At 46.6% G+C, this 23,509-nt stretch overlaps 2 protein-coding genes across 3 annotated transcripts; both read right to left on the bottom strand.

The window, feature by feature from the left end:
• Positions 1-947: 947 nt before the first annotated feature.
• Positions 948-9,411, bottom strand: LOC119858914 (protein B4). 2 transcript variants are annotated; one of them, XM_038410458.2, is made up of 6 exons: positions 9,231-9,411; positions 7,891-8,174; positions 6,992-7,130; positions 5,514-5,572; positions 4,506-4,911; positions 948-4,193 (listed from the first exon to the last, which is right to left on the bottom strand). In XM_038410458.2, exons 1-6 carry the CDS (start codon positions 9,244-9,246, stop codon positions 4,180-4,182), a joined length of 918 nt encoding a protein of 305 aa, XP_038266386.1. In that variant the 5' UTR covers positions 9,247-9,411; the 3' UTR covers positions 948-4,179. The 2 variants fall into 2 exon arrangements, with proteins under 2 accessions (XP_038266386.1, XP_038266384.1); XM_038410456.2 differs by lacking the exon at positions 948-4,193 and having other exon boundaries at positions 4,207-4,911; positions 9,231-9,399.
• Positions 9,412-12,581: 3,170 nt separating this feature from the next.
• RHO (rhodopsin) lies at positions 12,582-23,408 on the bottom strand. Its single transcript, XM_038408468.2, has 5 exons — positions 20,637-23,408; positions 18,923-19,091; positions 18,601-18,766; positions 16,845-17,084; positions 12,582-15,767 (listed from the first exon to the last, which is right to left on the bottom strand). The coding sequence occupies exons 1-5, from the start codon at positions 21,199-21,201 to the stop codon at positions 15,645-15,647; spliced, it is 1,263 nt and encodes a 420-aa protein (XP_038264396.1). The 5' UTR covers positions 21,202-23,408; the 3' UTR covers positions 12,582-15,644.
• Between the last annotated feature and the right edge of the window lie 101 nt (positions 23,409-23,509).

Genomic DNA, 23,509 nt, shown 5'->3' with positions numbered 1-23,509 from the left:
GACGCCTCAGCCCTGAGTTAGGCACCCCCACATACTGAATGGAGGAGAGCTAGGCACCTACGGCTGGGAGCCTCAGAAGCCCCCAGGCTGAGTGGAGAAGATTATTAAGCTAGGCCCGAGTGAAATGCAGAAGAACAAAGAGGAGCTTAGACCTAGATCCTCAAAAGATATTTAAGCACCTGTCATAAACATCCAGCTAAGGGTAGCATAAAATCCCTCCTTTACCTGTAAGGGGTTAAGAAGCTCAAATAACATGGTTGGCACCTGACCAAAAGGACCAATAAGGGAATGCAATCCTTTCAAAACTGGCCAGGGGGGCTTTGTTTGTGCTCTCTTTGTTGTTCTTTCTCAGGACAAAGAGAGACCAAGCAGGTAACCCAGCTCCTACTGAAATGACACATCTAAAAGTTACAGAAATTGTAAGTAATAGCAAGGAAATGTGTTGGATTATCTGTTTTAGCTTGTGAATTTTCTCTATGCTAATAAGAGGGAGGCTTAGTCCTGTTTTTTGTAACTTTGAAGTTGAGCCTAGAGGAGAATGCTCTGTAAATCTTATTACCCTGTAAAATTACCTTCCATCCTAATTTTAGAGAGTTGCTTCTTTTTTCCTTTATTATAAAGTTCTTTTAAGAACCTGATTGATTGTTAATGTCCTAAAAAGCCAAGGGTCTGGTTTGTGCTCATTTGATTAGCCTATTGGTTGGTATATTATTCTCAAGCCTCCCCAGGAAAGAGGGTAAAGGGGCTTGGAGGGATATTTTGGGGAAATAGGAATTCCAAGTGGTCCTTTTCTTGAATCTTTGTTTAAATCACTTGGTGGTGACAGCACTACCGTCCAAGGACAAGGAAAGGATTTGTGCCTTGGGGAAGTTTTTAACCTAAGTTGCTAGAGGGCGTCTTTCATGCGAGTCCCCACCTCTGTACCCCAGAGTTCAGAGGGAACCCTGACAACACGTGACTACCATTGATCTGTGCTGAGTTCTCAACTGTGAGCCTACTCCTGGCAGCTAAGCAGCTGACCTGTCCTAGGTAGCCAACATGCAAAGAGACACATGCACACAATATAGTTAATAGCCTGGTTTCAAGGCTCTGCTCTACATAAATCAGGTCAAGCAGGCATTTGAACTTAGATCTCCCACATCCCAACTGCATCCCCTCATCACTTTTGACAGACAGACACACACGACGTGCCTGCCCTGGCTGTCTTTGTGCCAAGTAGCAGGTCATAGATATGCTCCGAGAACCCCTACAGAATTAGCCCCCTACTCATGACCTAGGCAACGGAGCACCCGGATGGGGGAGGGAGGAAGAAATCTTACTTTGGGGCACCCAAGAGCCAGGGGTTGTGGTGTCAGTGAGCACTCCAAGCAGCTTGTTAGCCATAGGCAGCACCAGCACCTCAGCAGTGGTTTTGAGAATGCCGGTGACACCTCACATTGCCACCTTGGTAATATTTAAAAAACGGACACACCAGCATGAGTGCTAGAACCTCACCTGCCCTGCCTCTTCCCCCACAGCCCTGCCCCACCCCAATCACTTGCTGATTTCCCCTCTCACCCCCCCCCCCCCCCAGGTCAGGAGGGACTCTCCTGCAGAGCTAGGAGCTGCAGCTAGGGTTGCCAGGTGTTTGGGTTTTTTTTTTTTTTTTTTAAAAACCGGCATGCCCAAAAAGGGACCCTGGCAGCTCTGGTCAGCATTGCTGCCCCTGCTGTTAGAAGTCCAGTCAGCGGCACAGGGGGGTTAAGGCAGGTGCCTTGTCTTCCATGACTCCACGTGACTCCCAGAAGCAGCAGCATATCCCCCCCCTTGCTCCTAGGTATAGGGGCAGCCAGGGGGCTCTGCGTGCTGCCCCTGCCCCAACCACAGCCAATAAGAGCTGTGGAGGGTGGCACTTGCAGACGGGGCAGCGTGCAGAGCTGCCTAGCCACCCTCCATGTAGGGGGCTGAGGGGTGGGCATGACGCTGCTTCCGGAAGCTGCCTGAGGTAAGTACCACCCAGAGACTGCACCCCTGACCCCCTTCTATGCCCCAACCCCCAAGCCAGCCCTCCTACCCTCCGAATCCCTCAGTCTCAACCCAGGGCATACTCCTGCACCCCAAACCCCTCATCCCTGGCCCCACACCAACTCCCTGAGCGAGTGAGTGTGAGGAGAGCAAACGACGTGGGGGGAAGAAATTGAGTGAGTGGGGGCAGGGCCTCAGATGAGGAGGGGGCAGGGCAGGGCATGTTCAATTTTGTGAAAGGGGTCACCAGTACAAAAAGGTTTGAGAACCACTGGTTTAGTACCTTCAGCAGGGGTCAGTCCCCAGAGGAAGGGGCTGGGGTGGAGAAATCAAGGCACAGCAGGACAGGGGGGTTGCTCCTAGAGCCAGAGTGGGTAAATCAGGGCACGGGGGGGCAGTCCCTGGGGCAAAGGCCTGGGGAGGGGAAATTGAGGTACAGCAGGCCAAGGGATCTGTTCCTGGAAATTGGGGTACAGCAGGGTGGGGGAGGTCAGTCCCTTGAGCCAGAGGGCTGGGTGGGGGGGAAAAAAAAAATCTAGGCACAGCACGGCCAAGGGGTCTGTCCCTGGAGCAAGGGGCTGGGGAAACCAGGGCACAGTGGAATGCAGGGGGAGGAGGGGTTAGTCCCTGAAGAGGGGGTAAAAAAAAAATCAGGGCAGAAAAGTTGGGGATACACACACTGGTACCTACTTTGGAGCCAGCCAGTTCTCTCTGTCAGGCCTGATGGCAGAGGCCGGCTACTGCAGGTAACCGGACTTTTAGCATCGGGTCAGCTGCGCATTCCAGTCAGAAACCGGACACCTGGCAACCCTCCTTCCTCTGGCTCCTTATTGCTGCAGTCAGTCAGACAAGCAACCCGCCACTAGAACCTGCTCCACGTGCACTGAGGGGAACAGCGAAGGAGTTAACATTGTGGAGAAGAGAGGCAGCAGAGCCCCTTTGGCTTCTGTTGTTTTGGTGGCTGGCAGGCTCCACTAGGAAAGGCTGGAGAGCGTCTCATTCACTGTGCTCAGGCCCCACACACCCCCCCCCCCCCCGAGGACAAGGAATAGGAGATCGGGGGGCAGATCCACCTCTGTGCTGCGACACTAAGTGGCACTAACCACAGCAGAAGCTAAGGAAGAGCAGCGGCTGCCATTACTACCATGGAGTTCCCCCACAGAGAATACAAATTCAATTAAGGATTGGTCCACGCGCCATGGAGTCAATTGGCTGTGGGGAGCGGGGGAGAAGAGTTCTCTCAATGCCCTTGAGCCCTATAACAGGACAAACAGCAGTTACTCTGCCTGGAGGTGGGAGCACTGACCAGGTCAGTTCGAGTCTATCCAAAGCCTCTGTGCACACGTACACACAAACGCACACCAGCTGCACTGTTAGATCTACCCCACCTCCTCCCCCACCAGCGTGACCGATCTCACCATCACAAGCTTTTGCACTCTGCACACAGACAGATGAAGGGGGCCTAGGACATCTGTAGCTACCTGGAGCTATTCCTAGTAGAAATTACAAGCCACACAGGTGCCAGGATCCATTGGTGCCCTTGCTAAGAAGGGCACCACACACTCACACCAGTGCCAGAGTTCAAACCTTCAAGCAAGTGGGATTTTAGCAACAGGCCACTCTGCCTCAGGGTCAGGCCAAACTAGCAAGTCCTAGCTTAGCTTCTTCCTTAAGCTAGGATTTAATTGGAGGCATTCTGCCCTAATCGTAGCACTAGGCTGCATGTCACTACAGCAGTGCTACATTTGTGATTGATGGCTTGGGCCCTTTCCTCAAGATCATATAACAATGTAGCCCAGCAACCTATGGATTCATGAGGGCTGGACACCCAACACTGGCTGGAGCCAGAGGGCATGTTTGCTGAACGTGGCTGCAGTTATGGAACTCTATCCCTGAATGTATTTTGTTCATTAGCCCTATATGATTCTCCCCACCCCCAACCTGGACTGCTGCCACACTCGTAGTTTGCTCCCTTTCACTCAACTGGCATTTATCACTGTCCTAATTATGAGGCTGGAATCCACCACAGCTGGGCTCAAGCTCAGGTTTCAACCTAGCTGGGTTTGCTGGAATTGATGCTTCGCAGTTTCCAGGATTAGGACAGGGTGTGTCAAGATGACCTGGCAGGTCCTTACCCCAGGCAGGAGGAGCAGGACTCCCAACAGGGTTTAGTTATTAGGATGCAGTAACTTTATTGAAGGGAAGAAAAAAAAAAAAAAAAAAAGAGACGCAAGATTAAAATCCATTAGCTTAGTTCACAGAGATTAAAAAAAAAAAAAAATAGATGTTAACAGCAGTGACTGGAGCACACTCCAGCATAGTTTAAAAACCACTGTTCGGGCCCATATAGAACCAGGAGACAGAGTGGCTGTGTTCCTCAGGCTGGGGACAGCCAGTTTGTACATGTGCCCCATCCCCCACCCAAAGCAGTTGTCCCTTCAGTGCAGGGAAGCCCTAGGTTGCTTTCTTGCTAAGCTTACTGCCAGTTCTAGAGGCTTTACCTTCTCCATCCTTCTCTTTGCAGAGCAAAGAGCCTATGGCTGCCTCAGTCTTCTTCCCCTTGCCTTTCGCAGGGCCCTTTGCCTCAGTCTTCCCTTTGGCAGTGGTTTTCTTTGTCCCGCCAGCTGCCTTTGCTTTGGTCAGCCCATTTCCACCTTTAGCCACCTTTGCTTTTGCAGCCCCAGGAGCTGCCCCCTTGGCTTTGGAAGTCCTGATCTTGTCTCCATGCTCTGCCTCTGCTTTGGAGGCACCATCTGCTTCTGTGGCTGGCTTCCCTCTGGAGGTGGCTTTGTTGGTCCCAATCACCCTGGCTTGAGGTGCCTCTTTCATATTTGGTTTCTTGTCACCTTTCACAATGTTTCGAGCATCACTGGGTGTCTTCAGCTTAGCAGGAGCTTTGGGCTGGGCCTACAAGAGAGAGTAGGATGAATGTCACTGCAATAGCATGTTTCAATGCTGGAAATAGCTCACCTTAAGTGATCACTCTCCTTACAGTGTGTGTGGTAACACGCATTGTTTCACGTTCTCTATGTATATAAGTCTCCCCACTATATTTTCCACTTAATGCATCCGATGAAGTGATCTGTAGCTCACGAAAGCTTATGCTCAAATAAATTTGTTAGTCTCTAAGGTGCCACAAGTCCTCCTTTTCTTACTGCAATAGCCTGTATTGGGTCACCCGCAAGCCTGTGCCAGTTAGTTTATTATTCTTACAGACAGCACCTTTGAATTCAGAAGTGTGGTCTTTATTCTGCATGGCAAGACATGCATTTTAGAAACAGCCAATCAAGCAGTGCCAATTTTCTTCTCAGCCTGAAGAACAGAGTTAACGCTTCAGGACGCTAGAACGGGAAGCTGTTTCCTTTCCAACATTCCCCACAGAGTCAGGCAAGTTCCTTAAAACAGGAACACACAAGAGCAGCAGCTCCTAAAGCTGGTCACAAGTGAAGCACGCACAGAGCTGAGCAAGGTAGACAGATGGAATCCTTCATTTGGCAACCAGTACTTACATTAGAGGATTTTGTCTTGGGTTTCTTGCTCACAGGTTTTGGTTTCTCCTCCTTAGCATCTGTTGAGAAGGTGGGAAAGAAATGACATGGATGAGTCAGTTACTTATGTTTACAAGATTGTCAATTCCATACAAGGATGATATTTAATGGTTTCTGGATCTTCCTGGCCTAAGCTTCTGAGCAAAGCTCAGGTATTAGTGCAGACCTAGAAGTGCCCCTGCTAATTTAATAGGAAAAATGCCTCCCTGTGGGATCAAAGCAGGTATGACATCTACCAGATAGCATCTACAAAGCAATCGCCCTGGCACGCTGACTCCACCTTAAAGCTACTTGAACACTGCACCATTGATTTAGGGGCAGATTTTTTAAGGAGTTTAGGTACCTAACAAGCACCATGGAGGTTTTCAAAGCTCAGGCACTGCTGCCCAACCCCCACCCTGGTAGGTAAATACCCCACGCTCTTAAGTTTCCGCTGTCAAAGGGGTCTAGTTGCAGCACAGTCAATGAGATGCTTGGAGCCCTTGCTTAAACCAAAGTGCCAGAGGTCCTGAAGAGGGAGTACAACCTAGGCATGGGAATGCCCATACCGCCAGCAGGTCCCAATCCTGTGGCCATGCTCTGAGCATGCCTAAGAGCAGTCAGACCCCACAGCAGGGCTGGGGGCAGACCAATAGGATGGGAGCAGCACAGCACCTGCTTAAGAGACAGCACAGAGAAATAGAGGAAGAGTGAGCGGTACTGAGCGTTTCTGCTGCTAGGGCATGGGCAACTTAAGCAGCTGACCAGATTTAGGTGTCTCACCCAGGAGAGGGATGCACCGCTCTCTGGGCCATCAGGCAGGTGCACCACATCAGCTGCTTAGGCACCTAAGTCCCTCTCCTCAGCATTTCACTCCTGGCTAATTTAGGCAGCTCCCCAGCTCTGAGAAATCCATTTCTTAGGCACTTAAGGCCCAGATCCATAAAGGGCACTTCAATTCTTAACTCCCATTGAAGTCAATGGGCTTTAACTATCTCCATGTGTTCTTTAGGAAGACTAGGCAACAGACTCTCCAAACTCGAGGCAACTAGGCAGCAGGCTTCTGGGCCGAGCAATGCATAAATCTAGACACGTTCTCAGAACTGGCCACTGATTTTGGGTGCCCACCTTGATCCCAATATTCCAGAAATAACGAGCACCGTTTGAAGTCAGTGGCTGCTACAAATGTTCTGAAGATCAGGCCCACAGCAGACACACAGAATACATGGCTAGTTTTCAAAGCCAGGCACCTTTCCACCACTGCTTCCTGCAGTCAGCAGTTTGGATTCTAGCTTATATACTTACTGTTGTCTGTCAAGTTCACTGCTGTACAGGGAATCCTGAAGCCCTCCCCCTGAACACGGACATTAAAATTCACAGGTCTGACCTCCTTGCATACAGCTGACATCTCAACAGGGGATGTTAGGGTAGGGGAAGGAGAGGAAGGAAGCAGCCCTTACCTTTACTTCCTGCTTTGTTATCAGCAGGAACCTTGGCTTTGGGTTTCCTTGCCACCTTCTTCTCTGATTTAGGAGCCTTTTCTTCAGCTGGATCCATCTTCCTAGAATTTTTTTTAAGCTTGGGCTTTTCTGATGCTAGCTAGGAGTATAAGAACAGAACAGTGAAACTGCTCTGCTCCAGCACATGCATTGAGGGTTGCTACCAAGTAACTTAGTACACTTGGTAGTGCTATACCCAGGGCTGAACAAGCACAGAAGCTTGTCTGCAGGCATTAGAAGTGTTGACTGAATTAGAGGCAGGTAGCTTACACGAGCCTTTCCCTTTGGCTGTAAAAATTTTTATAGCATCCACTGTAACACGACATCACGATAGGACTTGCAGCCAAAGCTGGAGAGTAGTTGGGGATGGCAGTCACTTTCTATTGTTCCATTCACCCAGCTGCATTGTAACATCTAGTTGTCCCAGGCCCTCCCAGAGTCCAAGTCATGGAAGAAATCAATATTTTCAGGGCAGAGATACCACATCTCCTGATAGCCAACAAGCTCCTTACGGTTTGCTCTTCAGTAATAGTACTGTGTTCTCCCACTCAGAGAGGGGGGCACCAGCCCATTGATGTTGAGGCTGTTCACAACCCTGCCTGTCCATTTAAAGAACCAGGAAGAAAAACAAAAAAAAGCCACATTCCCTAGCCCAGAGTTGTCACCCATCCAGCCTCCTCTTTGAAATACTGCTACAGATAGCATTTGGGGCACATCCCATAATGCAAAGTGTGCTGCCATCCAGTTATCTGTAGGACAGCCCTGTCCCATGCAATTGCTATACTGTTGTCTAAAGCTACAGTTTCTTTAGCAGAAAATTTCCACTGAAGGTTGTCTTTGTAGAAAGCCAGTTCACTCACCTTGAACCTTCCAGTTGCCCCTAATGCCAAAGAGTTTTGGGGTCTTATCAGGTAGCCATGGTCAAGACCTTTAGTCAGGGCCTTCTTCAGCAGGTATTTTAGCCTTATTGGGTCAACAGCTGGGTACTTGGCAAGGATGTAGCGCTTGATGGCTATGACAGAGGTGCCTTTTCTCTCATTTTGGGCCTTCAGAGCTTCAATCACCATGCTTAGAGTTGGCGGGTGGTTAGCTCTAGTCTTGTGGTCAAAGATCCTGGACATTCTGGCCACTTTTGTTACTTCAGCTGAAGAGTAAATTGAAGAGGTTGTTTACTTGTAACCGAGCACCAAATATGAATCTCCCTTTTAACTCACCATAGTTATCAGGAAAGCTAAAGTGAATTCACAGGCGGAGAACAGACAAGCCACTTTTTAATAGTAGCATCTACAAGTCCAGCACTCTTTTGTGCTAGGCACTGTACAAACACACATGGTATGTCTACACCCTAGTTGGAGGTGGGATTTGCAGTTTGGGAAGACATACTTGTGCTAGCTTTAAACTAGCAAATGTGGCTAAAAACAGCCATAAGGATGTGGTGGTGCAGGTATCAGCATGGGCTAGCAATGCAAGTACCTCCCCAAAGTTCTAGGCAGCCTTATGCAGTCCATGCTGCTGTGTCATCACTAGTACTTCCAGTATGCTAGCTAGATGAAAGCTAACACCTGTATGCCTACATGAGCTGCAAATCACACCTCCAACTGACAGGGAGCTGACAGGCTAAATAGGCAAAGAAAGCATTATTAGTTACATTTTACAGGTGGGTAACTAAGGCACACAGAGACTACATGATCTAGGGTCACACAAAAAGTCTAGGGGCAAGTTAGTAAGAGAACCCAAGAGTGCCCAGTCCAGTGTTTAACCACACAGCCATTCTGCTTCCTATCAGGAGGCACCATTAGTAATGTTATTTATCAGAGCAGCATAAAGGTGCTAAAGGGCCTCTTAAACACTAGCCAGATGCCAGGAAGTTTAGACCTTTTCTCTCTTAAGCCCACTAAGCTCCGTACACACCAGCTTCTCCACAGCTTGCCCTGAGTGGAGCTCAGAGCTTTTCATCAAGCCAAAAGAGTTCAGGGGGTTAAGTAAGTTCCTTTAAATACACCAAGAGAAACCAAGTTCAGCCCCTTCCCAGAGAGGCTACAGTTTAGTAAGAAAATAACAGTGACACAGATTGATACCCAAGAGGTTTCATTTGTACCAAAGGAGATCAGAACTTTGACTTCACATTCAGTAGAGACAAAAAGATAAACAAGGAAGACGCATGCAAATTCAGAGTTTTTGTTTAAGTATCTTTTCTTACCTGGCTTGAGGTCCATTGCAAGAAACTCTAATACTGACACTAAACTTTAAAAAAACACAACAAAACTTTGTTTTAAAAGAGGCCTAGCTAAGCTGGCTGCAAAGCAGGCTTTATTGACAGGTTCATCTCACTTTCCTGCTAATTTCTTTGATTAGCATCTTAATTGAGAGGGCTGCAGCTGGCAGCTGCTAATTATTCTTGTTCAATCCTAGTGCAAGGGAGATTAGGAACAGGTGGCAGCAGTGCTGAGTTTAGTTTGCCACTCTTTGCAACAGGCTGGTGGGTGCTGGGGAGAATATTCAGGGGGGAGGATTCCAAAAATGAGAAAGGTTCTTGTGGGTTAGTCTAACAATCGCCTTCAATTGACAGATTAAAGTAGCAGCCCCTCATTTGGGAAATATAATTTACAAGTGAAACCATGCCCTGTGTTAGCTCATGCACCGAAGTGGTAGCAGGAGGCCTGCAATGTGGGTGGTGTGTCACTTATTTTAACGGAATGGACCATCCCAGTGTTCAGAGTGCACGTGTGATGGGAATACATACATGACTGGACATACTGAGCCCCTGTTCTTTGTGCACTTGCACCTTAAAGGGACAGTGTGAGGTTGCCAACTTTCTTTTTGCACAAAACCGAACACCCTTGCCCCGCTCCTTCTCTCAGGCCCCAGCCCCGCTCACTCCATCCCTTCTCACTCCGTTGCTCGCTTTCCCCCACCCTCACTCACTTGCTCATTTGCCCCGGGCTGGGGAGGGTCCCTTTTCGACCGGGTGTTCTGATTGAAAACCGGACACCTGGCAACCCGCCTGGCATTGCACGAATGAGTCAGCCAGCAAAATCAAGGAAATGGAGAGTGAGCAATGGATTGTTTGTGAAAAGGCTTCCCTAGGCTGGATGAAGCCACAGAGTAGAGCACCCAGATTCATCACGCATTCCTGCTGGTCTGTGTTCTCATCCTGCTTTAGGGCACAAGGGACCTGAGCCTGCTGAGTACCATTTCCTACCCCTAACTTTGGCAGACATGCAAGGCCCTGGGTACCTCACAGGAGGCACTCAGCCCCACACAGGATTAGTCCCCACATGAGTTTGCTAGCCTCAAGTTCATGCATTTTGGCAGGCTATGTGCTCCAGGATCCAGGATTGGAACAGCAAGGGATGCTGGCAGTCAGGGCAGAGGTACACTGGCAGGACTGCGAGAAAAACCTTTACTGGGCAGGCCTAGTCTTTAACTGGCTCAAGCTAGTGCTGTTCAGCCCCTCGTTTTCATAAGCACTAACTTCACTCATCAGTTTTTAAAGGAAAAACAAAAAGGTTCCGTAAGTCAAAAAGGGGGGGGGGGGGAGTCTTTGTTCACTAGTGATGGATGGAGCAAATGATTCTTCCAAGCTAGCATTCCAGGTGTTCTTAAAGAAGCCAGGGTCTGCTCCCTAGAGGACTCACCTGCTGCACAGTGAGCAGAATTATCACTTCATCCCTCACTTGGGTCTTTCTGCTGAAATTAAAGACTAAACTCTGCTCATCCACAATAACAAAGTCCGATGTTAATATCTGAGCTGTTCTGATGCCTACAACGTTTTGCTCTAGTTCTCTTCTGCTGGGTGTTTCTAGCTCTCTTCCCTCTGCCTGAGCTAATTCTAGAGCAGAATGATGGGGGAATTGTGCTGTAGGAGGTACTTACTGTCTTGTCAATGAGATATAAAACTAATAATTTGTGGTCACTAAAGAACCCCTGGTGGGTTTTTTTGTAAAGATTCTGGGCTTTAATTCCAGTGTCCTGGCCAAATTCAAACTGGTTCATTACTTTTTCCCTACACATATTCCCCTCCCCTTCACCCCAGTTTCTGTGCTTCTTCACTTCCTGGTTTAAATTGTTGTGCAGTGTTGCTGTTAGCTGTTAAATAGACTCAGTGTTTCACACTAGAGATGGCTGCATTTCTAGGATCAATAAAAATATTCTTACATAATCCTTTGGGAGTTTTTACAGGAATGGTTATAAGGCTTTAGCAAAGTGCTTTTACAAGCAGTAACTAGCTAAGTTTTATTTGACAGAACTGTTGATACATGATGTAATTAGGTATCTTTGCTATAGCACCTAAGAACTTGCAAAAATCTGTCCGGAAATATCTTATTTTTAAAGTCTGCAAAGAATTAGTAAAAGCGGAAAACAATTGAGCTGATGTAATCAAAAGTAATTGAGTTAGATCCTGGCCTTTGCTCCAGCAGCCAGAAACCAGCAGGGTGACCATCTTCAACCAGCATCGTGGTAGTATTTGAGCTCACATATCAAAACTGGAATTGAACATTGCTAAGCGGCAGCCATTTGCATTTCATTGCTCAACAGGATAAAGCCTGAAGCCCCTCTCTCTGGAAGAAAGGTGTAAGAACTGCAGGATTAATGCCAGGGCCTACTCACTACTGCCTGCTATGCAAGCATACTCATTATACTGTTACCCCTTGGCTCCTGCCTGCCTCACCCAGTCACAAGCCTAGGTTATGACCTAGCACTGGGAATGTGTGACCTTTCTATATGTGCATGTCAGCCACCATCTTGGCTAACACAGCAGAGCATGAACTGGGGAATCTCCAGAACCAAAGCAATGAGCTACAGCTTGAGTTTAAAGAGCCAAGATGCTCTGTTGGTGGAGCTGCAACATAGTTATAGCCTCTGCAGATTGGGCACAGAGGAGGACCTGGCAACCTCACTAACCAGCGGGTTGTGTGTGTACAGCCCCTAGTGCACTGGAGTACCACTAGAGAAACAACAAATAATAATAATAAAACCTCTATGCTGCACCCATCACTATAGTATCAGAGTGGCTTACAAGTCCTAGCGTAACAAAAGAGCAATGTCTCTCTCTTCCTCCCCCCTTCATTTGGAAGAGTTAATTCTTCTGTTTTGAATGGATTAGAGTCATTATTTTCTATTCCAGGACAGCAGCATTCAATCAAGTCCCATAGAAGTTTTTGTCTGGGCAGGAATTATGTGACTATATCAGGATTTGATGGAGGACCTTTCACTGCACAGCCTCTTGCCCACGCGCTCTCCACGGTCATTCAGAGCGCTGTGTGACTATGCTCAGGACAACGTTCAGTGGTGGGAAGGTGTGGACAGAGTTAGTGCCTCTTGTGCAGGTCACTGGGTTTGAAAAGGGAAAGTATTTCAACAGAATGCTCAACCACTTCTCCCAGCTGGAATTTCAGCATGAATAGTACTTTGTTCTCAAAACCCTGGATTCATCACAGTTCCCAGTATAGACAGAGGCATTTCAATAAATCAAAGATGCCCCTAAAGGAGGCATTAGATAGCTGAGGTGCTGGTACCATCTCCCCTTTAGGTCACTGAGCACTTTAAACCTTTCACATTTGGTTGCCGATTCAAATTTGTGCTAGGGCAGGAATTACCATCTGATGGCTGGTAGAGGCCTGTATGAAAAAAAGGTGATGCTCTCAATCCACATCACAAAATCACACCCATCACAACTGGAAGTGTCATTAACAGAGACTCCTGTAATTGCCTGAACTAAGGTGACTGAATTGCTCTTTTACGCCTTCCAGCCGTCCGTCCAGGCCAGTGCCAGGGCACATATATAGAGCAGGCTAGGGGAAGGCTACACTGCTGTGACCCAGGTGGTTCTGTGGATAAACATGGCAGTGAGTTGGCTACCTGATGCTGTTGCTAACTTCACTCTGATTGGAGGAATAAACTATTTACCTGAGAATTAGGGCCATATCATCTCTGTATTTGCTAGCGCGTCAAAATATTTGTCTCAATATGAACAAAAGAAACGAAACTCTCCAGTTAACATTGGAGCAGAACCACTTTATGATATCAGAAAAGCAGAGTCATGGCAAAAGAAGGTGTGCTTAGAGCTGGTTGGGAAATTATTAATTAAATGTTTTTCTCATCAAAAAATGCTGATTCATCAAAGCCAAAACTTCCCTCAGGAAAGAGTCAGCATACATAACGTTTTCAATTCAAAAAATGTTTGAAAAGAAGAAGTTTCCAAGTTGTTGGAAACTCCTGGTTCAACATTTTTTAAACAAAAATTTCCAGTTTCCTGGTTTGAAATGGCTTTTTGTTTCCACAGTCAAGCTAATTAAAGCTAAAAAAACTTGTAACAAATGTTAAATGGTCAAAATAGAAACAAAATGCTTTGAAATTATCAAATGAAATATTTCAATTGACCCAACACTGAATTTTTCTTCAATTTTTGGTTCATGAAAATGTTCAAGAGTTTGACCTTTTGGGGATAGGAAAATAGTTTCTAAATCTCAGAAAGGTTCATGGGACAGGAAAACTATTTCTCCTCCAGCTCTAGTTGTGATGTGTTTAATCAGACACTAAAACAGCTCAGAGTAACAACTCCATCCCTCTACCCCTTGGATATATCAGCAGCCCCATGACTCTGTCAAAACTGCAATGGTTTATTGTCAGCCATCCTAACCTCTTCCATTATTCCTGCAGAGGAAAGTAGAACTGGACAACTAAAAAACCAAAACAAAAAAACCTTCCTTTTCTTTCCTACCAAAAAAAATCTTTCAGATTCTGAGCGTATGAATGAGCCTTCAACCTAACCACTGAATGATTCATGAACCTTTGATCTTCAGATTTCACTGAATATGTAGAAGTATCAATTAAAAATAAATAACGAGAGACTTGTACTTGCAAATTGCTCTTTATTAAAGGTTTAACTTGCATAGTGTCTATAGACGTTCTCTATCAGATCTTGCAAAGCTGCATAGAATTAGAAATTGGAGAGGATATACTATACAAGAATAGTTTCAAATGTTGATAACAGAAGGGCAAGAAAAACATCTTATTTGTATAACTGAGCTAAAAATTAAAATAAAGAACATTGGTGCAATTGCATTATGCCATCTTTTAACGCTTTAAACATATGTTGAAATCTCTGGGCCATATGCTCCCATGGCTTGCTTGCTATGAACTGAAGAAAAGCATAGAAATTTGCCACCAATCAATCCTCAAAAAGCACAAGCCTTGGCCAAAACCTCTTACTTGGTGTGATGCCAAATCAAATTACAGCTGAAAATTGGTAGGTGAACCACAGGAGAACCATAAAGAGCTCAAACTATAGGGGTCTGGTCTATGGACATGTAGGAAGAGTCAGGGAGAAGCCAAATGACTATATATGTTACCATGGAAATATAATGTCACATGCTATGGAAAAGACACTGCAAATCAGCTGTTGCTTACGGTTCAAATCCTATTCCTTGTGCACCGCATAGCTAACTGGTTGTGTGCAGGGGAGTTTGTGTGGGCAGCAGAGGAAAGACCAGAATCCTCCCCAAGGTTATTCTAGAGATGCTACTAATGATTAAATCTTACCAAACTGTAACCCCTTAAATGTCACTGGCACTACTTTCTAACTGCTGGTAACCAGACCCTTGAGGCCCTGCCCCCTTCTTCCCCAGCCCCTTCTCTGCCTCTTCCCCCCAAACCCCTGCTCCTGCTCTGCCTGTTCTCCCCAAGGCCTTGCCCCTGTCGTTTGCTCCTCCCTCCACCACTTGCTGGATCGTCTCCACCTCCCTCTTCTCCCCCACCCCTCATCTCCCCCAGCTGGGCTCCCTCTGCTCTAAGGCTGGGACGGGAGCTGCTGCAACTTGACAAGGAGCCTCCTGGAGGTAGGAGATGGCCCCAGCTGAGCAGGAGCTGGTGTGGGTTAATGACCTGGTGCCTTCCCCTGCCTTGCGATAACCAGATTTGTGGTGTCTGGTCAGTACATCTGACCAGACACTGCCTGGTCCCCTTTTTAACTGGATTTTCCAGTCAAAAACCGGGCACCTGGCAATTCTAAATGGCACCCGGACACAGAAGCCAAAAATCAGATTGTCCAGGTAAAACCTGGAGAGGTGGCAACCCTAGCCACTGCTCACTAGGTTTCATGCACCCCCACTGATCCCAGCTTTGTAACACGGGTATACCTCATCCCCTGCTAGATTGCTGTATCTTGGCTCTTTACGATGGGCTTTCCTAACCATGGCCCCTGTGGTTCACATCCAGAATAGATGCCATGGTAGGAATGAATCCACAAGGCTGCAGCCTCACTCATCTTTTCCATTCTGTGAAAGGAGAACATTCGTCCCTTTGTATGAAGCTAAGGATCATGACCCAGATACTCAGTCGATGTAAATGGGGATAACGCTATACAAGTCAATGTGTATACATACATTTACACCAGCTGAGGAGCTACCCCTTTGTATTTAATTAAAAAAATATGTACAAACTTGTTCAAATGATTTCTATTATCAGAACTGAAAAGTCCATTCTGCTGGGTTAACTGAATCACATGCAGGCAGTGGTGATGGTGGACACGACTACATGCATGCAAATGGGACTTGCGCATCCTTGCTGACAAGGCATGCCAGCTCTGAGATCAGCAGCTTCCATGAGGAATCTATGCAGGAGAAACTTGGCTGGTGGAGACTGAGGAAGTCTCTGTCCTGGTGCTAGCAGAAGCATCATCGTCAGCGAGCAGGTTCTTTCCACAGCAAATGGTGGTGATCATGCAGTTACGGAACTAGAAAAGAAAACAAGGGTGGCAGAGGTAAGCAGCCGATGCAGGCAGTGTGACAACTGTCAGCCAACCCTACACATTGTGAATGCCCTTACATTAAATGCATCAGTAATGCACCTGGAGGGATTTTTGACTAAAGCAATGAGGGGGGAAATTCAGGGAACTGCGGCTAATGAAGATGCTCCCAGATTAGACCAGTTCAGGTCTATTGATATATCCTTGTAAAAGTCTGCACACCTTGGGAACACTGGGAACCTAACTCCCACTGAAGTCAGTGAAAAGACTCATCACCAGTGGGACTTGCATTGGATCCCTTAGCTGAACAATCCCGTTGAAGTTAATGGGGCTTCTCATCTGAGTTGAGTTGACCCTTGAAAGATCACAATTTGTTAACAGCTCAATATTGGACTAAAATAATAAAAAAATGCTAAAAAAAAAAAAGGGTAACCAAAGCTTATGTTTTGCAGTATGAGATGATCACACCAGGGATCTGGAAGGAATTTCTGCTCCTGATATAGCATTGCACAGATGGCCAAGTGCATTTGGGGGAGGTTTTGGTGGACTAAGTTGCCCTAAAGTACCAGGTGCTGCTCATTATTGGAGGTAGAATAGTAGACTTGCTAGATCAATGATTTATTCGCTCTGCCAAATTTATGTTCTTTCCCACTTCCTAGAGCTAGCTACAACTTCTATTCAGGATTACCTTAACCTTACTGAGTATTCTTTTTATAGGCTCTGTTAGACTAGTATATATCTACTGAATCAAAATGGTTGCAACATTGTAACTGAGAGCAGAATACAGTCGCAGATATTTAACTAAATCAATGCATTGATCATTTCAAATAGACAGTTCTGATGACTTCCAATTGCATTCAGTAGATTTATGTAATACTAAAAGATAGCAACACAATGATTAGATGTCCCTTTTTATGACAGAACCAAAATTGCCTTGAAAAAGCCCCATTTGTGCCACATTGAGCAAAAAAGAGCTTTAAAAATATGATCTAAGTGCTATAACTCTCTGTAAGCTATTAAGAAATTAAATACAATAAAGAAAAAGACCAGAGATTTGCCACTTACCTGTTTGTTCATTACAATGTAAATCACTGGGTTGTAGATAGCAGAGCTCTTGGCAAAGAAAGCTGGGATGGTCATGAAGACAGGGCCAAAGTCAAATCCCTGATGGGTGAAAATGTAGAAAGCAACACTGGCATAGGGGACCCAGCAAATGAGGAACGCAATAACCATGATGATGACCATGCGAGTAACTTCTCTCTCAGCTTTCTGGGTGGTGGCTGATTCCTGTTGCTGAGCTGCAGCCTAAAGAGATAAGACCATCGAAATGATGATGGAGCTGTAGGGGATAGATTGGGTATTCCTGAGAGGATTCTGCACCAAAAAAAATAAAAATTCTACACACAATATTTTAAAATTCCGCATATTTTGTCAATAAATAAATGTGGAGGCTCCAGCATGGCAGTGGGGAGCAGAGGCCACTGGCTGCATGGAGGTGGGAGATAACCCTGCAGCCCCTGTTGGGGCATGGACTTGGTGGTGAGGCTGCACCTGACCCTGACACAGCGCAAGGGTCGGACCTGCCCCAGAAACACCCCGGAGCCCTGTCCCTCCACACCAGGTGCACCAAGATAGTAAGTAAGAGGGATAGAGTCTCACGTGCATGCCCAGCCTTGGTCCCCAATCCAGTGTGGGTGGGCAGGCTCAGCCCAGCAGGATCCAAGTGTGGAGGGGCTTAGTGTGGAGGGATCCAAGTATGGGGTGAAAGGGTTCTGTGTGGGACAATCTGAGTGCAGGCAGCTCAGTGGGGGATCTAGATGCAAGGGCAATGGAACTCTGCACAGAGTTCCAGGTGAAAGTAGATGGGGCTCAGCGGGGTGGGGGTCTGGTGTTGGGGGATGGAGCTTGGCAAGGGGGGTCTGGGTGTGGGGGTTCAGTGGGGTGGGGGGTCTGGATGCTGGAGGAGTGGTGCTTGGTGGGGTGAAAGTCTGGGTGCAGCTGGTTGGGGCTCAGTAGAGTGGGGGGCTGGGTGCAGATGCAGGGTCCAGATGCAGGGGAGAATTTGGGGGGATCCACATGCCCAGGGAGCTGGGCAGACAGGGGAGCAGCTCCCTGTATAGTGACCCCTCCCCCTGCTTCTGAGGAGCCATGGGGACAGGAAGCAGGTGGAGGGTCCAGAGCTCCGGCAGCTGGGGGAGGTTTGTGGGAGTGGGTCTGACCCGGCCCCAGCCCTAGCCCCAACTGCTCCTTGCAGGGGAAGAAGTAGGAAGTTCTGTCCTTCCTCACCCCTAGCCCAGGTGGAACTAGCAGCTGAGTCCAGCACAGGGTAGGAGCCACCAACAGGGGCATCCTCAACCCTGCCCCCACCCCCCTGTGGTGATTTAGCTCTCCACCAGCTGCTCCAGGAGCCTGAAATGATGCATCCATGCCGCTGGGGCGGGGTGTGTGACCGCTCTTACAGCTTCCATTTGCTTCCCCACCATTTTCTATGGGGAAGGAAAGAAATCTGCGGGGGACATGAATTCTGCACACATGAAGTGATGCAGAATTCCCCCAGGAGTATCTGGGGGACATGCTGAAATTGACTGTCCAGGGAGTTTGTGAAGGATTTAGGGGTGTGATGAGCTACAAACATCAAATTCACATCACCCTAGCTCCCCAAATATCAGGGCTGATTGGCTCTGGGGTTATGGTTCATTCCACTACAGGGATGGAGCCAGCTTCAGAGTTCAGATCTGGATCTGAAATTTCCCAGTATTTGGGGTAGGGGAGAATAGGTTTCAGATGCAGGTTTTTGGTCATCTCTAACAGGTCTACCTACCTCTTTAACAGTGCAGACCAGGCGCCCATAACAGAAGGAAATGATGATCAGTGGAGTGAGGAAGTGAACCACAAACATGTAGATGACAAAAGATTCATTGTGGACCTCAGGTTTCAGAGTGTAATAATCAATTCCACATGAGCACTGCAAGCCCTCTGGAATGTACCTGCAGTTAAACCAGTGAAATTAGCGTCTGCCCTTGAACTGGTGAATGAGGTTGCTTTATTTGGAATGCTGCTAGAGAAATATGTAAAACACGTCATTAACTGCTGCTATCACCATGCTAGCTGGGGCATTGTTTCAGAAAATGTTCAATCCATACCTAGACCATCCTAACAATGGAGGAGCAGCGCAGGCCAGGGCCATGACCCAGGTGAAAATGATACCCATGAAGGCATGGGTTTCACTAAATCGGAAGTTGCTCATGGGCTTGCAGACCACCACATATCTTTCAATGGCCAAGACGACTAGGGACCACAGAGCTATTTCACCTGTAAAACAGAGAGAAAGAGAGAGAGACACACATAGACCGTTACCAACAACAGAAGAAAAAGAAAACACATGGCCATTTAAATGAGTTTTTTTTATTGATTCTAAGGCAAGAAGGGACCATTATGATCATCTAATCTGACCTCCTGCATAGCATAAGCCATAGAACTTCTCCAAAATAATTCCTAGAGCTGGTGACTGAGGTTGGATTAATTCTTATGTTATGATTTCCACTGAAGTCTCTAAATGGCAAAGAAATCCAGGTAAGGTTTCAAGAAATGTTAGTATCACAGATCTGAATTAAAATATAGTAAGGAACACACAAGTATCTTATTCTACTACTGATCATTGTACCCATCATTTTGCTAGTGTTTTATGCCCTAATGCACCATCCTATCACATGGATGAGCCCAATCTCTCCTCTCCACATTTGTATCTCTACTTAAAAAATCCATTAGCCAGATTCCAAGAGGTAATGAGCACTGACAATTCCCACTGATTTCCACCACAGCTCAGCACCTCTCAAGATCAGGAGCTCTGTTAGTAAGGGCATTTAAAAGGTGACCTATAACAGAAGGGAAATTGGGCTTGTGCCCTTTTTGCCTTCTGTACAATGGATAAAGAAGGCTGGAAATGTTGTTGTCACAACAGCTGTATTTCTTTTTCCTGCTTGTTTATTTTGTCATAAATTTAGTCTTGTCTACACATGAAGACTATATGGTAACTAGAGAACTGATAAAATGACCTCACAAGACAGATATCTGAAAATTGAACTGAACTGAGAAGGGAAGGGTTTTTTAGTCCCACAGTTTAACCTAAAGCCTAATTGATATTGGAAGAAAGGATAACTTTGTTAAAGGCTAAATAACCCTGCCTCTTCAATGAGAGTTCACAACAAACTGATCTGAGATGCTCAGAAAATCCTCAGGCAACACCAGGGAAAACCAGATTTGTTATTTCTAAAGTTAAAAGAACAAGACAAAAAGGACACAAACCGAACATTTTAAAATCTGTTGCAGGTCACTTGTCAATCCTACACTCTACATTTTTCAGGATACTCACTAGCTCGGCTTCTCCCAAAGTGCTAAAAGAAGGCAGAAAATAATGGTGCTTTATTTCTTCTCCCCCATTTATTTCCTGCCTTGAAATATCACAACGTTAACTTAGTCCAAATTACAACGTAGTTTATCTATTCCAGTTGCCTTTAAGATGCACATTGAGATGATCTGATTTCTCTCTCTTTCCTAAAATCTTGAGGGAAACCCAAAAGGAGGAGATTTTAAAATTGCCTCTAGGTTATTTACACCAAATACCGCTCTTGAATGGAAGCCAGAAAACGCAAGAAGAAAGAGATGAAGACAGCGAATAACATGGAAGCGAACAGTTCTGAATAACATCAAGCACCTCAACATGAAATGGGAAGATTTGGAGAGAAGGGCAGTTGACAGGCAAGGATGGCAAATGTGGGTAGCCCAATGTGCAGCAAAGCACAGGATGGACTAAGGTCTAAGGTAAGCACTGGTTATTTACACATGTAGAAAACTTACCACCCAGTGTAGCAAAGAAGCCTTCAATGTTGCAGCCAGTTTTCCCAAAGATAAAATAACCATGCATTGAGGTGTACATGGTGGTGGTGAATCCTCCAAAGACCATGAAGAGGTTAGCAAAGGCCAGGTTCAAAAGGATGTAGTTGAGGGGTGTCCGGAGCTTCTTGTGTTGGATGGTTACATACAGAGTCAGGAAGTTGACAGGGAAGCCAAGAAGAATCAGCAGAAACATGTAAGCAGAGAGTACAGAGAACTTCCATGGGTCAGCTAGGTAGTACTGAGGATACTCAAATGGACTCCGTACTATCCCTGTCTTGTTGGACATGGGCACATAGAAATTTGGCCCCTCTGTTCCATTCATGGTTGCAGTTCTAGGGGTATTTTTGGTCTTACAAGTAAGTTTTGCTTCCTTTGAGGCTCCCCTCTTGAAATTCACCTCCTTATTAACATTTGAGCAGAAGCTGGCTATGCTATTCTCAGCACTGCAGCCTTTATAAAGTGCCACCTTGGGTAAGCTTTCAACATCAGTGTCAGCATGATTAAGGCTTATGGCATTATTGATCATAATAATCCAAGCTAGGATTTCAACTGTTAATTGGCTTTTCCCAGGAAGGTGTTATGGTGACACCTGTTTCTAGGTTGCAAAATGGTTACCAGAGAATATTGAACTTTTATGACTAGATTCACAAAAGGACTTATGCACTTAACTATCACTTCCATTGCCTAAATTTTACCATGAGGCCCATTGGGATTCCCAAAACCCCCAATCAGCAGCCACCAAACCCTAAACTCACTTGGTGCCTAAGTTTTTGCAATAAAAATTCCCTAGGCATCAATGCTTTTACTTCTGGGCATAGGCATCACAGACCCATGTCAAGTGTCCCGACACCTAAGCCCCAGAGCCAGGCATGAATGGGGGGAAATAGGCATTTCTCCACCTAACTCACCTGCACGTACTGGATCCAGTAAGCATGCTCTGAACTCATCTATGGCTCAGTCCCTCTATAGGTGAGCTTACATAAGATGGCAGCAGAGGAAGAGCCCCTTCATGACTTTTAGCCCACTGGAGGGTACTCACCTGGGTTGTGGGAGACCACCACTTTAAGTCCCTCCACTTGAGGGGGAAAGAAGGGATTTGAACTATAAGCTGCCATCTCGTAGGTGAGTGCGTTCGCCACAGGGCTATGGGCTATTTTGAGATGGAGATCTCTCAGTCTCCTGTCAAAGCTGTTCCACTGTGGATAAAGAGTTTTAAGAAGTCATTGGAGGAGAGGGACTGGATCCTCAATCTCCTTTGGGCTAGCCAGAGGGCTACAGAGTCTTTCTCATGTTTGCATGCTCTCTCTCTGGCCCAATGGGCCTTTCATTATTTATCCAAAGTGGAATCGCTTCAACAGGAAGACTGAGGGAGTCCCCTCCCCCCGCCATCTGACTATCCCATTACCCAGTGGTTCAAGCACTCACCTAAGAGATAGTGGATCAAAGTTAATCCCTTCTCCCACTCAGGTGAGGAGGGAGACAAACCAGGGGTGTCCCACATCCCAGTGAGTAAGGCTGCCACCTGTTCAGGTTTTCCTAGGACCACCCCTTTTTTGAGATAGCTGTCCTGGGAAAGCAGTAAGGGGTGCTCAGGACACACTGCCAGCTGTCCAGTTTTATAGGCTCAGGACCATCCTGGTGGTCTCAGTCTCTTGTACCTCACAGGTGGCAACCCTACAGGTGAGTAACCTAACCACTGGGCTAATAGTTATATGGGTGGTGCTCCTCCTTCTCCTCCTCCCAACCCTCTTCCCCTGGCTTCTTGCTAAAATGGCCTAAGTGCATAACCTCAAGAGGGGGTTGGCAGCTGAGAATCCCAGCCAGGGGGAGTTTGGCTTTAGGTGCCTACCATGGACCTCTAGGCTTGGTGTCTCCCATTGGCTAGCTTAAACAGGGACCCCCTAGTGTGCTGGTTTTTATGGATCCCATTCTGAGGTGCTGTTTCTCCCCATTCATAGAAAAAGGAGCCTAAGTGCCAGCGATTTTGTAGCTGCCTAAGAATGTGGTGTGGCAATGCTCAGCATCACCACCCTGAAGTCCCTTTGTTAATCTAAAACACACACAGAAAGATATCATGTGCAGAATAGAAGGGAAACCAGATACCAGTATAACCTCTGCTTCTGGTCCCAGCTCTGCCTCGTGCTTGCTACGTGGCCTTACACAAGTCACTGAGGTGCAAATTTTCAGAACTGATTGCTAAGATCGGGTCTCTCCATTTTTGGTGCCCCATTTAGAGACGTAGGGCTGATCACCAGTAGCTTGCATTGACTCCCCTGGATTGGTAGTTTTCAGCACTTCTGAAGCTGGATCCCACATAGCTAAAGCTGGGCAGTCAGAAAATAGAGGTACCCAAATGATAGGTCATTTTCATGGGCAGTAGCTGCTCTGTGCGCCGTTGTCCCAGCTGTGCGATGGGGATCATAATATTTCTCTGCTTCCCAGGAGTGTTATGACATTTAATTTATTAATGGCTGCAGAACACCTTAGGTTGCTTAGGTGGAAAGCACTAGAAAAGGCCGAAATATAATTATCAGCAGGGGTAGGTGTGTAGTAATTATTTTCTATTGTAGGCATGTCCAGTATCGCTATTGTACTTTCTTGATGTGCTAGCATGGTGGAGGCAGGTTGCAAGGATGAGCTTTGAGCCCTTTTTCTCCTCCTCAAAGGAATGCGTAACTATGATGTAAAAACCACATTACATATGGTGAGGTAGAGGCTGAATGACTCAGAAAACTGATAATGGGATATACAGCCTTTGAACTCTAGATTACCAATTGGAGCTTGGCCCAAGACCTGTTATCATCTGAAAGCAGGTCTGTGGCCCGTGTGAAATG

The sequence above is a fragment of the Dermochelys coriacea genome, chromosome 7 (assembly GCF_009764565.3).
Source record: "Dermochelys coriacea isolate rDerCor1 chromosome 7, rDerCor1.pri.v4, whole genome shotgun sequence".
Lineage (NCBI taxonomy): Eukaryota > Metazoa > Chordata > Testudines > Dermochelyidae > Dermochelys > Dermochelys coriacea.
The sequence above is the reverse complement of the archived record's forward strand: the minus strand, read 5'-3'. Positions and strand labels throughout refer to the sequence as shown.

What these genes read in the sequence shown, in the direction of transcription:
- RHO (XM_038408468.2), bottom strand. Translation starts at nt 21,201, where the DNA reads ATGATCAATAATGCCATAAGCCTTAATCATGCTGACACTGATGTTGAA. An exon ending in CTTCTTTGCTACACTGGGTG is followed by an intron (nt 19,092 to 20,636) that starts GTAAGTTTTCTA and finishes TCTGTTTTACAG; the next exon opens with GTGAAATAGCTCTGTGGTCC. An exon ending in ACATTGTAATGAACAAACAG is followed by an intron (nt 15,768 to 16,844) that starts GTAAGTGGCAAA and finishes TTTCTTTTCTAG; the next exon opens with TTCCGTAACTGCATGATCAC.
- LOC119858914 (XM_038410456.2), bottom strand. An exon ending in GGGCAACTGGAAGGTTCAAG is followed by an intron (nt 7,131 to 7,890) that starts GTGAGTGAACTG and finishes TTATACTCCTAG; the next exon opens with CTAGCATCAGAAAAGCCCAA. An exon ending in TAACAAAGCAGGAAGTAAAG is followed by an intron (nt 5,573 to 6,991) that starts GTAAGGGCTGCT and finishes CCTTCTCAACAG; the next exon opens with ATGCTAAGGAGGAGAAACCA.